This window comes from Haliotis asinina, chromosome 8 (assembly GCF_037392515.1).
Source record: "Haliotis asinina isolate JCU_RB_2024 chromosome 8, JCU_Hal_asi_v2, whole genome shotgun sequence".
Taxonomy (NCBI): Eukaryota; Metazoa; Mollusca; class Gastropoda; order Lepetellida; family Haliotidae; genus Haliotis; species Haliotis asinina.
The window spans coordinates 11,504,713-11,520,663 of NC_090287.1; the positions used below are offsets into that span (position 1 = coordinate 11,504,713).

General features: G+C 37.9%; 1 protein-coding gene across 1 annotated transcript in view; it reads left to right on the forward strand.

Annotated features, from left to right (window-relative positions):
- LOC137294554 (uncharacterized) overlaps positions 1–15,951 on the forward strand; it is a 74,907-nt gene that overhangs the window by 25,945 nt on the left and 33,011 nt on the right. Inside the window, exons 4-9 of the mRNA XM_067825598.1 lie at positions 231–946; positions 1,684–1,789; positions 6,741–6,870; positions 7,839–7,905; positions 13,263–13,418; positions 14,060–14,137. Of these exons, the coding sequence (XP_067681699.1) occupies positions 231–946; positions 1,684–1,789; positions 6,741–6,870; positions 7,839–7,905; positions 13,263–13,418; positions 14,060–14,137 (1,253 nt within the window). The remainder of the gene's footprint in view (positions 1–230; positions 947–1,683; positions 1,790–6,740; positions 6,871–7,838; positions 7,906–13,262; positions 13,419–14,059; positions 14,138–15,951) is intronic.

Genomic DNA, 15,951 nt, shown 5'->3' on the forward strand with positions numbered 1-15,951 from the left:
AAGCACGGGAATATTTCATTTGAAACCTCCGGCTGACGCCGTCGGTTCCAAATGCATTCCCGTGCTTTAAATGCTCAATAACACCCGGAAATTGGCCAACACATGATGTTTATCTCCTAAGTGCCACGTAAAACTAAACTCACTATTTCGGTTTGTTTATGTCATCACTATAAAAACTCAGGACAAACATTATATAATAATGAAAACACAGTGCTTTCACTTTTTTGTAGATTTCAACAATACCAGAACCACCCAACTTGTAGGTGCTGACACACGTCGACACTCCATAAGTGATACATCTGACCTTGATCCTCAGCGAGACCCTGCAAGCATGAGACAACAGATCCAAGGACCTATGCACGGACAGTCCAACAACACTGTGTCTGCTTCCCCAGTGTTGCCTCCAGCTCCAGTCTACAGCACAAACCTCCCTTTATACTCCCATGAGTCACGTGGGAGACCTGTCACCAATCTGCCATTCTGTCGCTACATGAGCTCCTCATCTCCTGTTCTGTATCAGTCCCCAGATCAGCTTCCACCCACAGTTTTCCGGTCACTACCAGGGTCTGTTCCATTCCACACTCACTTCAGTCATCACCGAGGGCCCTCATCCCCACTTGAGAAGACCATCACCCCTGATAAGATGACCATGTCTTCCAGTAATGAATCTGGATTTGTATCAGCAGAAGAGAAAGATGCAAGTAACCACAGCTCTGGGTTTCCACTTCCACATGTCCAACATGCATCTGATCTTGGGGCTTCCAGGGCCAACAGATTTACAGCTGCATCTGAGTACCAGCCTATGTACATGAGTTTTGGTGGTCATGACGGTCACCCTGGCCTGCACCCAAGTGCACAAAAGATGCCACCTCCTGTATCTTACTCAACTCATGTTAAGATGCGTTTGTCTGCTGAGGTAGAAGCACAGAGGCTCCTCAATGAGAAGGTAAAACCCTTGTCAGTGTTGTTATTTTGCTCAGAATGTTCTGAGTGACCTCGATTTAGTTCTAGGTCATGTTTCAAGTACATCACCTTCTGCTGGTCACTGTGACACCTACTTCTCTTGGAATTTCAGTCTCCCAGAATGTTTTGAATGACCTCAATCAGTTCAAGGGCATGGAAAGGTCTTTCAGAGTGAATCTGAATTCTCTTTTTCTACTTGGTCACAGTGACCTACTTCTTTTGAAATTTGAATGCTTCAAGAAATTTACTAATTACATTATGCTTGCAACACATGATTCTATCCGATAATGTGACCTTTGCAAACCTTTTTACTCATTAATGGCATGTATAAACATTAGAATCAGCTGATGCAGTTGATTTGTTGAGGATAGAAAAACCTGAAAAGTAGAATTATCAGAATAGTGTGTGTGTAGGATATGCCCAGTGCTTTTTAGAAAAAGAACACAAAAGAACAAACATTTACCATCATGACTTTTTGATGATGATTAAATGAAACAAACTTTTGATACAGTCAGAATCATACAGAATCATACTGTATGCTCTGCTTTAAATAGTGATTTGTTTTAATGTAGGAATGTTTTTGTGGCTTTTATTTATTTGTATGTTTAAGATAGGAGGAAGCTTTAGAAGGGGGCATTTCAGAATATTTTTTTCCACAGTGCAGACAAAGCAAACAAAGTAGAATTATGAAGACACAATAAGTAAGTTTGTTTCTTGCAGCTGAGGGAAAGCCTCACCCTGGCCGAATGTAAACTGAAAACCATCCAGGTCCACAGTCAGCAGAAAGAGGCCGAGGCTAGGATACAGATGACGGAGAAAGCTGCAGGTACTGCGCAAAAGGCTTCCACACAAGGAGCACATACATGACTTCATTGCATCTAGAGATAAGTCACCATTGAGACCAACTGATGGGCTTCTGAACATTGGTTTCATGTGAATTGATTGTCATGGTGAATTGCATTCAGGTATGAATCGCTAGCGAACCTGTAGTATCTATTTACGGATAGGTTAGAACTGTACGTTACACGGACTGCTGTGACAAATTATTTGTGGTTTTATTATTAAAAAAATGAATGTTTGTGTAGGGCATGATGGATGTGCTGAAAAAATAATTGTTGTGACTGAAGAGTCATTTTTCTTGAACAAAAACCAATGTGACCCTGTGACCCAACTCTCCACCTGGAATATTGAATACTGTATTCTTATAGATTAATGTGTGCTTTTCACTATCGTTAAACCATTACTGCTCAGTCCTTAGTGATGACATGCATCCATGAATTCCATTCATTGGAATATAAGGATGTAGGTCAGGTGGTCTTTGAAACAGAGGATTCTGAGTATTCCTAGATTGATATACTGCAGAGGTAACCACAAAGACTTCTTAACAGGAAGACTGGATCATGTTGTAGCCCAGTGGTTAGCACATCAGACTGTATGTGAATTCCTTTTGATCTTGACTCTGAAATCACCCATCTTACTTTATTTGATGACATATCAATCATGGGTACACTCTGAGTACATGTTTGTGTTTGTGAAGGTATTGCAAGCAGAACTCTTCTAGAATCCAGGTTTCTGAAAAATGAATGATATTTCAAAGTTCAAAGTGGCTGTATTTTGCATTTATTTGTTGAATGTAGGGTCACTCTATTTACTGTCATAGTTGTATAAACTGTTCAGTTTCACACACTAATAGTTTGTGTCTCCCGGGAAACAGAAATTCTGTTTGATGTTTTGCCACAGTTTGACACCCAACTGACAACAGTATTGTTCCATATACTGACCACAAGTTGTCCCATTTTGGAGAGCAGAATACCATGAGTGTGACTGAATTTCCCTTTGGCCTTCTTCCGTTTAGTCGATATGCCTGACATGAGTGAATTGGTTCTTAAGTGGGATTACACCAAATTACCTCAATCTAAATATTGTTGTTTTATGACACAGCAGGTGATATCAGTCATGATTGTGTAGATTGTCCCAGTTCTGAACTTTTGCTGTAATTGTAAAGCACTGCATGAACAATCCAACATGAATTTGGAAATTACGCAATGCTGCTCTGTCAATCAGAGATATCAATTCACAATATCCAACTCAGGCGATAAAAGCAACTTTGACAGCTGTGTGTAAGTAGATATTTATGGGAATATCCTTTCTTTTTCAGTCATAATCCCTTGACATTTTTAAATAATTATTAATACAATTACAAGGTACAAATTCAGAGTTGTGTTCATGCTTCAGTAAAGTGAGGGGCGATCAGATAGCTCAGCAGTTAAAGCATTCACTTATTTTGCCAAAGACCTGGGTTTGATTTTCCACATGGGTACAATGTGTGAAACCCATTTCTGGTGTCCCCTGCCATTATTTAGTTGGAATATTGCTAAAGGTGGTGTAAAAGTGAATGTAAATTATTTACGGTTTAGGGACCACATAGAGCATGAAATCTGTCCCCTTTCTGTAACTTGGTGCCTTGTGTCCAATGTCTACTCTGAGGCAATAACAATGACATGAAATGTGTAATCAATCCATACCAGGCCCACTTGAGTTTCTTTTGAGGCTCCTGCTTCAAAAGTTGATTCTTACGTTCAGTGACAGATTTGTATGTGAGTTAAAAAATAGTTCACCGCATACAGCACCAAAGTCTAATCAATGGTTGTTATTGGCTTGTATATTGGAATCATGAAACCTTCGGGAACACTTCACTTGAATCATTGCATTAGTGTCTTAGTATTCTCTTAGTGTCTTAGCTAAAACCAAAGAGTGCACATTTAGTTTTGTCAAAGTTGAATGGAGATATAAATACCACATTTCCAGTATACAATGGAATCTGTACAATCGACCATGAGTAAGGTAATATTTCAAAACTTATGCTTGGTTTGGTTCCAAATTCAACTTAACACAGTTAAATCTCCTGGTCAAACGTCAGTCTAGCTCTGCTTGAACATCACAGGATGTTTATATTTCAACTAGACATTTTCTGCTCCATTCTCAAATATAGACCTGTATTATCATTAGAATATTAAATTAATTCCAGCATACACTTCAAACATAAGTAGTTTCTTTAATCCTAATGAAACAGAAACATTGACTACAGACATGTCTTTTTATCTCTTCATTGTGTGTTCAAGATGAAATTAAGGTAAGGACTATTATGTTGTTAAGAGGGCAATCGTCAAACATAGATTTCTTGTGAACATTGGTAGACAAAGATGAGTTAGATTCCTTTAAGCCATAACATTCTCTGTGGCCAACTTACAATAACAAGGGAAATTATTTAGCCCTGGGACAACTTAATTTTCCCTCTCCTAAAAGTGTTAAAGCTAAAAACATTTTATCATTTCCCTAGCGTGAATGACTGAGAAATCCCATCAAAAGTTCACCAGGAATGCCAAAGCAGCATAAATATCAGTGTTACGCCTATATGGCTCAGAGCTATAACCGTTAACTGGACAAATATTGACATACAGAGCATCATGATTCATATGGATTATGGCAGCTCTGTGAATTTATAGCAATCTAGATGCACATTATAGCCAGGTGGAACCCCATAGGCTGATATCTTGAAAGCTCGTTTATTGCACTACCTGTAATCCATTTCCCTCGTCAATTTTAAAGGTGTGTTTGCCATGGTATTCATCAAAATATAAAGTCATTTATACCTGTCCTGGTGAATAGTTAGAGAGGACAGCATAAAAGTTGCACTGTGATCACTCGTGCAGGCGGACAGACATGTACAACAAGCTGTCAATGCCGATGTTGCAAGTGGAATTTGATGGGGTCCACAAAATTTTCAAAATAGATTTGACCTGTGGCAACCAAAGTGCAGTTTAAAACAAAATCAATAATGAAAGACATTTTAGATCCCATCACAACTGATGACTCAGTGATCATCATGGTATGGCAATATTTATGGTGAATCTATCATTTTTATAGAAGGATTTAAGATGATGTGTATATTGATGGTTGCTCATTTCTGTGTATTAATGTCTGCAATGTCACTAAAACAGTGTCATCGTCTACATTGAAACGTAAAATGTCAAACTCAAAGCAAGAAAATAACCAGTTTCAATAATCTGGCTCAGAAGATTGCCTTGAAGGTGAACAATTCTAGGAGTGGACCACTGAAAATCAGTGAAGACACCAGGTGTTCACAAAAAGTAAACATGCCCTGTCCGACTAGTAGCAAGCCCTTTATGTTGTCTGTTCATGTTGAATTTGTTCAGATGTGTCTCAGAAATCACTGTCTTTTGATCATTTCCTCAAGTTTACCAATTCTGATATAGATCATAAAATTACAAAGATATATTTTCAGAGTTCCCAGCTAAAACATGAGACAAGTTTCATATGGCCCATTTCACATTGCTGAATTGTTTCAAGTACAAAATACTAATGACATTTTAGTATGTTGAATTAATGAGAGGGTGATGTATCCTCTATGATATTTTATGTTCTCCCTCGTGGTCAGGGAGCATGAACTAACATGCAGGGTACATGAACCCATATCCCACACCATAGCTTTAGACATCAGATATTGTACCCAGGGGAAGAATCAAACCCAGGTCTTCTGCATGACAAGCCAATGTTTTAACCACTTGGCTAACCAACTGCAGTATTCCTCTTTAAAGTTTCAAATGGCATCATATCAAGTACAGCATTGATGTCAGGAAGAAAGTTTATTACCTGCATTCCCACAACAATTTGTTGTGAAAAACTAATTATCAAACAGTCCAAATATTATTGTATTGTACTATGGTAAGTTTAGTACAGAAATATCCCAACTATCACATTCAATTAATTCTCTCTACTGGTTGATATTCACAGCCAGAAACTAGTACCGAATGAACTCATTTAAACATGTTTATAAAGGAAAGGCATCGTAAAAGATCTTTTTTCATTTTGTTAGTTATCAGTCATTTCTGTGCACTGCCATTGTGATTTAGCTAGCATTTAGTGATGTTTATGTTCACAAGGAAATGAAGACATTCATTACTCTAGCCAACCTAACAACACAAAGATCCCTACTCACTCTATCAGATTGATGAGGGAGGGTAATTGATGAAAGTCAGGTTTGTTTGCAAACCAGTAATGTTTTTATATTCTGACATCAGCACTAATAAACTTCTATTTATTAGGCTTTGACTTCACCAAATAGGGAATGACGTTTTATCAAGTTGATATATTGCTGCCATTGTCTAGACCATTGCCAATATGAATATTCATTTTCCTGAAAACAGTCCCCCAAATGGTTTGTGTAAATACTAATTTTGTATTGCTGGCATCAGAAATGTTACCTGTCTTTTTCATATACATTACATATTTTCAGATTTGGGTTTCATAGAACAGTAGAAAGACATAACTTCTTTGGAGGTTGGGAAGTGTATTCATGTGAGAATTTACCCTGGAAATATACCCAATATTTAAAGTGTTGTGAAACACTGAGAATAAAAAAATTACCAAATAAAGTCTGTCTGTCTGTCTGTCTGAATATGGAAACTATTTCCCAAAGAAGTATACATTTCTGAGAGATAGAGTCCCTGTATGTATTGACTAATTATTTTCAGTGATGAACATAATACTATTGCTGAAGAAATGTAACCAGTAGTCCAAAGCCTGAGTCTAGTAAGATTTTTTCTAGACTAATAACATAAACTCTATCTGTTAGTGCTATTCTGTATGTTAAGACAACATTTAAGTTTAAATAAATGGCAAAATACAAGTTCTAGCAAGCAAACTTGAAAGGTTTAGGCACAGACTGCTACACTGTGCATCTATACATGTTCCAGAGCTCGTGAAACAATTCCGGAAGGCCCACCAACATGGAGAAGACAAACTCCTGGAACAGATGAGACCTGCTGACCAGACTGACGAAGATGTTCACAACGCTTTGTACTTTGATACCAGTGCTTATGACAGGTCTGTTTCCATGTTTAGCTTGTCCTTGGCAAATTTAAATCTTGATTGTCATCTCCTTGCATCCACTGTGGTCGAAATTATTTTTAGCAAAACTATGGTGTAGTTTTCAGCTGTTCCTTGCACTCCTATGAAATGATAATAAAGTCAGTCATTCATGAAATGTGAATGTCATGTCTTCACATTGCATGTTTGATGACAGAGAGAATGATATGTCACAAATCAGAATGCAATGCCACTCACTTCAGCCAGCTTTTGTTGTGGACAAATGCTCAGATTGTGTACTAATATCCCTTCTAACCACTGGTTATTCTGGTTCATGACTCCTCTTCCACAAGACAATCTTAGCATTGCATGGATTGTAAATCAATGTTGCAGTCACCTTAGCATAAATAGAATCCCTCTGTAGAATGTGGTCACGTTTAGATTATCTGGAGGCTCCTGTGATAAAACCATGGAGCTAGTGAGTTTAGGTTTAAGCCACTATTAGCAATATTTCAGCAATATCACAGCGAGGAACACCCGAAATAGGCTTCACATATTCTGCCCAGGTGATAAACTGAACCCAGGTCTTCAGAATGATGAGCTAACACTTTAACCACTGCACTAACCCACTGCCCCTGAAAAAGCAATGAAATATGGTTACAATATTATCAGCCATTGGTTCATCTGGTCCACCTTAGCAGGTACAGTGTTGACCTGGAGAGCAAAAGGTTCAAGGGACAATATCTCTCTGGGTTAACACTAAAAATCCAACAGAAATCTTGATGACTACCAGCAGCTAAACCAACCAGTACAGGCATATCGCTATATAAGCGAAATGACCATTAACAGAATGTCCATCCCTATTTCATGTCACCTACCTGAGTCATTGACATTTGCTGACCCATCCACATTCATGTAGAGATAACCCCATACAAGACCAGATATTCAGCTAATTTCAGTCCTCATCATATGTTCTCTTGTCTCAGGTCAGAGGCAGCAAGTGAGCAGTCTGGAGAGTCAGATGAAAGTGACCAAGATCTCATGTTGATGCAGGTAGGAAATCCAAGATTTGCTGCTATTATTTTCTCTTTTTTTGTGTGTGTGTGGCATGCCTATGGGTTAAACAAAGTGGTAAATGTCTAAGATCTGCATCACTATAGTTTGTCCTTCTACATCTAAATGACACAGGATGATCCTGACATTCTGTTTAAAGAAAGGGATTATGGAGTAGCCTAGTGGTTAAAGTGTTCACTCATCACACCGAAGACCTGGGTTCTATTCCACACATAGGTACAGTGTGTGAAGCCCATTGCTGTTGTCCCCTGCCATGTTATTGGTGGAATGTTGCTACAAACAGCATCAAACTAAACTCACTCTGTTCAAAGAGGCATAAAATTGTATTCACTCACTCCAACACCTGTCTCCACAAACACTAGAGACAAGATGGGCAAGCACTATGGTGGTTCATTTAAATGGACTCCTTCACATGTGACGTTATCTTTAGTTGTCACAACACATAATTTGAAAAATGGCTTTGATATAAGATTAGTAGAAAATAATAATTAAATGGCAGTATGTTCAAAAGAAAGCTAATCATTAATGCGTTTGACTCTAGAATCGTGAATTTATTTTCTGATCTTCAAGGTTTTGTCATTTTGATAAGCATCCATTGGATGTAAACTCACTGAGAGACCACAGCTGTTGGATTGTGATTTGCTTCTGTATAATGCAGAAAAATTCATAGTGTTTTGTAGATATGCAGGTGCTGTCAACAACTGATTTGTTGAACCCAGGTTTAATGTTTTAATGTTGCATTGTTATGGGCATGTTGTTTGTAAATGTGACAATGATTCAGAATGGGTGTCAGGCCACTGACCTTGAAATGTGATCGACAGTCCCTACTCTACTCTATGGTAATGTTTTAATATATCGATAACTACTCATGTATATATATATACATACAGACTGATGACATACAAGTATTTGTACTTTGGACTGATCATTCTTGTAGGACTTGCTGTAACAATCAGATAACTTTTTTGAATGGCATTCTAAAAGTTGTCAAGCAACAACATTAGAATCTATGTTGAAAATATCACCAATACAGAATAAAGAAGTTGTATGTCCATAAAACATTATTCCCATTCTGAATCAGATGAATGTGGGTTTTTTCTCAATTTTTCATGGGGGAGATCTGTCATCTTCAACACTTTTTATGGTGTTTGAAGCAAATTTGTTCTGTCCTGGGTCATTGTGTTGCCTTGATGCTACTCAAAAGAAGTTAAAGATCACCCAATTTTTTTTACCATAATTATATGAAAGATTTGTAACTTCTTTTGAGTAATGTATGAAAAAGAGCTCAAATACTCAGATCATGAGCATTTAGTGGTATTTAGAATTTGTGTTTTAGATATGTATGCTTAGTAAACATGAATGTGCTCTTCTGGCAAAGAATGTTGGATTTAAAAGGATTTATTTAGATGGTAAAAGCATCTTAAATTTCAAGCTGAAATCAACGCTTGTTACATATTTTCAGAGTGGTCTCTTGAATATGACCACTTTTTCAAAGTTGTAGACTCTGCTTATGTTGAGACATATTTTATTGAAATCTGATATTTTTCAATTTTTATTTGATTTCTGCTTGACTCAAGGATATTTGCTTTCACTCACTTTGCCAATGATATCTGATGTGATAGTTGTCTTCGACTGTATTGACTCGGGGCACTTATAGGAACGGGACATCTTGAGATCTGTAAAAAGTATGACTCATGAAAATTTCTATTTAAAAATTAAAGCTTTTTTTGAAGAAAATGTGAATATTTGTGGGACACATAACATGATAAGGGTCATTTATCAACTTATTGTAAGACTAGTTTATGTGACTCAGTAATTGACTTGTTCATTCTGTGTGGTCTCAGTGAACAATACAGAAAATGTCATAAATCTTGACTGAAATTTAGTCACTTTTAAAGCTGAATAGAATGTGATCTATCTATACCATCAAACTATTAGAAGCTTCTCAAAAAGAAAGAAAGTACGGAAGGCAACAACTGTCACTACAAGTGACACTAAGGTATAGTTTTGACTATACAAAGACGAGAGATCTCGAAATGCCAAGAAGCCTATCAACAACGAAGGATGGCTCTAAGTCTCACCAATGTGTCTGTGTGTGTCGGCTGATCCAGGGCTTGATAATGTTGCTGGCCTCCTTCCTTTTGTAGCAATGACCATTGCTGATGTAAAATAAGCTATTTTCATTTCTCATTTGCATTAAGGTAAACATTTCAGGCTTCTATCAGAGAGAATTTGAAGATTTAAGGGACTTATCCTTCATGATAGTGAGAGCTTTTTGTCATTGTAAGAGAAATTGAAACTGACTGGAGTTGAGAGCGACTTAAGAAATCTCAATCTGTCTGGGACATGAGCTTTTGAAAAGAAAATCAGTGAAAGAACTTTGAATAAAAAGGCAGTGTCTCGCTAGGAGAGAAAAACTGGGAGTCGGTGACTAATGAGAGGCATAATGGACAGCCATATAGATCAAGTCAGCTGAGCTGGAAATAAATGAATGTTTACTCTCTTAATTCTGCTGGCGTGGAAAGAAAGCAAACATCTCTACCTCTGGCATTGAGACTTCATTTCCACTCGTGGTCAGTTTCCCCTAGACCACTCTACCTCGGGAAGTCCAGCAGCACTTGGGCAAATATTGGAGGGTCGTCGCCTCTTTGTAGCGCCCATTTTGGCTCCGGAAAGAGGCTCCTTCGGCCTCCGTCATTTTGCCACCGAATCAACACATTTAATTGGTAGGAACATAGAGTTTCGCACCGACCTCTGACCCTTTTACTCAGGCAGTGGAAATAGGGTTGTGCGACAGTGACAGACATCTCTGTTTACTCTGTCAAATCATTCCGCTCAAACTGATTTGACTGACCCTTCTCAAGTTGAATTAATCCAAGAGTCCAGTCCAAACCGATGAGGGTCTTCTATGGCCCGTCAAAGCTGTCCGTCTCTCTGCCCAAATTAAAGTACCGATGGATTGTTTGTTGAAATCATCATGTCTACGACGACTGACATCCACAGAGAAAGTATAAAATCTCAACAACCTCCACTTAATTGTGGAATATTAATGAGTAAACATACGCACAATGGGCATATTTGGGTCAGCCTTTGTAAGACGGACATCTGAAAATGATCAAGTTGCTGATGAATACGTTCGAAGCAGAGGCATTTGAGGGACAGGCTGTATTTAATTTTGGAAACAGATAAAAAAGTAAATTTATCTCTTGCTTGGATAAATGTCATTTACAATGAACTTGACTTGATAGTAAGATACGCATGTGAAAACAGTGTCCTTGTTTTTATTGAACCAAATCTTTGGATAGTCATGATAATGTTCAACATTTGATAAGGATGCTGAAATAGTTGAAACAGTCACATCTACATGTTATGACTTATGGTCTGAAAAGTAGGGTGAATCAAGAAAAGATACAATATACACCTACCATAGCATGTATATGATAGAGTTAATTCTATTTGAGGATTTAAGGTTGTCAGAGTGTGTTTAGGGATGCATTTGTTTCCTGCATAGACGTACATCACACAGGCCTAAACACGATTGCCGAGTGCAGTGTAAAACTAAACTCACTCACTCGCTCACCTAAACACATGCTGACATGCATGTGCTCCTCATCAACACTGCAGCTAACCAACAAGATCTATGCATATCCTGGGGAAAATAAAAATTGTTAAATTTTAACCATTAGATGAAAATCTTTGGCAGTTGGCAGTTGGCAGTTGACGTAATATTTACATAACAAATAATTTCCCAGGGTTCTATGATCAATGACAGAATGGGTTTTAAAAGGTAGGGTATGAATCTGTGTCCCTTTCAGATTAGACCAATCTGAATAACCATGAAAGCTTGATCTTGGTACATTTGAAGTATTACACTGTGTGATGTAATAGCATGTGCAAAACTCATATGGTGTAATTGATACTGAATCAGGTCATACACTATACTATGAACTTATCAACCACGAGAAAACAGTTATTACGGTTTCTTGCCATATACATTCAAGTCTTGTTAATCCGACTTCCATTTATGCGAGTCGGCTTTGTCTAATGCTTTTATTGGTAACAAATTGAATAAACATAATTTAGTCTCAATTATTCATCCTTGTTAATCCACCAATTTGCTGCGCATTGGGCAGTGTCGGATCAGCAAGACTTGACTATACATGAATATCTCTAAAAACATTGATTTGTATTGATATTTGTACATCATGAAATGTGAAGTGCTTATTTCCGAACTGTGAATGTTTGCGTGTGATATGTCTCTAATAATTCCTCTGTACAAACATGTGTCCTATAGACAGATACACAAAAGTAAATTATGTCTTATAGACACACTGACAAAAGTAAAGTGTGTTTGTAGACAGATACACAGAACTAGAATGTGTCTTTTAAACATTTTTACAGACATAAAATGAGTTCTTAGACACACAGAAGTAAAATGTATCCTATAGACAGATACATATAAGTAAAATGTGTCCTTTAGACATTTATACAGTCAATAACTATGTCTTCAAACAGATACATAGAAGTAAAATGTATCGAATAAACAGATACATGGAAGTAAAATGTGTCCTATAGATATTTATAGAGGTAAAATTGAACAATGTAGAATTTAAAACCCTTCCTTTACCATCATATTTAGACAGAAACATATCAGTAATATGTGTTTTACAGACAGACACACAAAAGAAAGTGTTCTTTAGACAGATACATTGAAGTAAATGTTTACAGTATCCATCACCATCTGAAGTGACAGTTTCCACGATTCCCCTTTCGCTAATCATCCAAAAAGTAGGGAATGAGCTAATTTATGAAGTTGAGGTGTCATCAGTATCACTCCAGTCTGTTTTACCCAACTATGTTTCAGACAAAGTCTACACAAATATGAATGTTTTAGACATGTTGTGCAAAACTAAATGTTTCAGACTTGTTGTGGAGAACTAAATGTTCAAGACTTTTGCAGAACTAAATCTTTCAGACACGTACTGAGCTAAATATTTTGGACATTTTGTGCAGAAGTAAATGTTTCAGACATGTTGTATTGAGCTAAATGTTTCAGACATGTTGTGCAGAACTAAATATCATATACATGTTGTGCAGACCTAAATGTTTCAGACTTGTGCAGAGCTAAATGTTATATACATGTTGTGCAGAACTAAATGGTTCAGACTTGTGTGGTGAGCTAAATGTTTCAGACATGTTGTTCTGAGCTAAATGTTTCAGGCATGTTGTGCAGAACTAAATGTTATATAGATGTTATGCAGAACTAAATGCTCAAGACATGCTCCACACAGAACTGAATGTTTCAGACATGCACTAGACAGAACTGAATGTTTCAGACATCCTCCTCAAGCTCCAGCCCAAAGAACAGTGTGTCAGTGGACCAGATGAGCTGTCGTCTCCTCAGTCAGATTGACAAGATGTTGGCAGAGAGAGAAATCATGAAGAAAGACATGACAGCTGTCATCCTTGCTCGAGACCGAGCAGTAGCCAAGGTAGTGTCACATATCTTTGAATGCGTTGAAGTGAGGGGCAGTGTGGTAGCCTTGTCATTGAATCATTTGCTGAGTAGAGTCCAGGTTTGATTCCCCAAGTGAGCGTGAAGCTCATTTGTGCTTTCCCCAACCTTGATATTGCTAGAATATTACTAAAATCTGTGTAAAACCCTATCCACACACTCGTGTAGTGGTTTGGTGATGCTCATTTCAAGAACATAGTGCACTTATTAAATTGGTTGTTTGACAATATGACCTTCTTATGATGATGATAAGTCTTAGTTTAGTATCTTACTGAGGAAAGACCATGAGATTGATTATAAGTACTCAACATGTAAGTGTTGCCTTCTCGTAAACCAGCGTTTTGTCATAATTAACTATATAACTGATAGGCAGATATATGATTTGTCAAATGCAAGAAGTTACAGAGAGTATTTGAATCACAGATTGGTCATGTCTTATGGATATTATCTAAAGTTCTTGTGGGAGTTAGTGGGGTATGTAGTGATTAAATGATCTCTTTAGGCATGAAAACCAGGGTAGATCCTTTTGTGATTTAATCCAATATCCACATGAGTAAAGTCACCAAGCATTACAAAGTCCTTTGCTCTTATGCAGGTGTAATATATCTAATGTTACAGTGGAGGAAGGCAGAGCGTGACCTGCGCCAACAGCGGGAGAATATGGCCAGTTTCAGGGAGGACCAGCATGCTCTTTGGGTAAGTTGTCCTGTGAGATGTTGCTGCTATATGCCAGTGTTCAGTTGATGTTTGTGAACAGCAGGAACTGGTAGGGTTTGGGGAGAGCTGACAGTTCTATGGGGAGGTTGTGCCCTGCAAGATGTTGCTGCAATTTGTCTATGTTCAAATGTTATATTCCAACAGTGTGAAAGCCTGGCAGGATGGGAGAGGTCTTCACGCTGTATGGGTATTTTGTGTTCTGTGAGATATTACTACTGTTTGTTTATGTTCGACTGTTGTATTCCTAAAGAGGGTGAATCTGGCAGTGTTTTGTTAGAAGCTCAAATGGATGATAACCTATAATTCTCCTTCGATAGTTATGATGGTAAAGGAAGGGTTTTAAAGTCTACATTGTTCAATGACCACAGAGACGATCTACTACCAATAGTGACCTGCATTGATGGTAGTGTGATCCACAGGCTATATGTCATGGGTTTGTTAGACAGACCAAGCTGGCATGTTCCATGCTGAAAAAGCCCAGATGACCTCACTGTTACACTGTCAAATGATAATGACGAAATGGATGGATGTCTTCACCATGATTTGCCCTAGTTTGCCCTGAGCTTTAATGCAGGCTGCATTGTGGAAGACAGGTGACTCTCAATGAATGCAACAATGCAACAATACAATTGTTCAAACGTCACCAACAATCACGCTTATAACAGAGTGCATCCTGGCTGATGGTGGCTTTGTACCCTTCTGGCTTCGATTGTTGGTTTCACTGTGCACCGTTGGTTAGCTTGGTCCGGTAAGAGGCAGCAGTTACGTGATATGTACACATGGCTGCACCAATAAACACTTTTGTTATCCTCATTAAAGGTCGCATGCAGCCAAAAAATCAAACGTAATTAAAACACATTTATCACTTATTCATGACATATAATATACATTGCTGCTTTTAAAAAAACAAATAGACAAAATTATAAGCGTACAATCGCGATTCAAAAGTGCAATATTTTGTACTTGGGCTTACTTCCCCCGAAACGAAGCCCTCGGGAGACCGAACCCAGTCTTAGCACCTGGATGTGCACTCAAGTGTAACGACGGATTCTGATTGGCTGTTTCATTTGCTGATCTGCTGATGGTTCATTGTGTGTACAGACAGATGATCTGTTTCATGGGCATTTTATAAGTATGGCTAGTCACAAGAAAGTAAGATTCTTTATGGATAACAACTTCTTTTTGTGTACTTGATGCGTCATTTCAGTATGGATTCATATACTGTTGTCAAACAAAATCATACACTCTAAAACAAGTCGTTATCCATGAAGAATGTATATAGAGATGTTGGGTTTTGAAAATACATGTTCTCCGAATTTGCGCTCGATGGCTGGAATCTGTCATTCGTCCAAGTACAAGGCAGGACTTGAAACTGACAAGAGTTTGCACCAGTTTCCGTCAGATCCAGTCATCCGAAAAAAGTGAATGTAGTTTGTTTGCAACCCACAGACATAAAAACATGTCATGTGTATCACACATGCCTAATTACATAATGTGGCAGAGACGGGACTCGGGTGCACGAGTCATAAATCAACTTATTTTCTTTATGTCGTATACTCTGATAGGTGTTAAGTTCAAATTACTCGTGGTCAATGATTGAAGCTGTGTACTGCATGTTGTCTTTAGCAGACAGGCAGGCAGACATATAGGTGTGAATAAACCAGACACTGAGCTTTCCCTGTGACAGAGACTGCTTACCACAATCAACAAGTTTTTTTTACGTAACGAGTAGATCATTTACTTGTTTGTGTACACAACCAAGATTAGACTACTGCTCACGACCTCAGACGCTG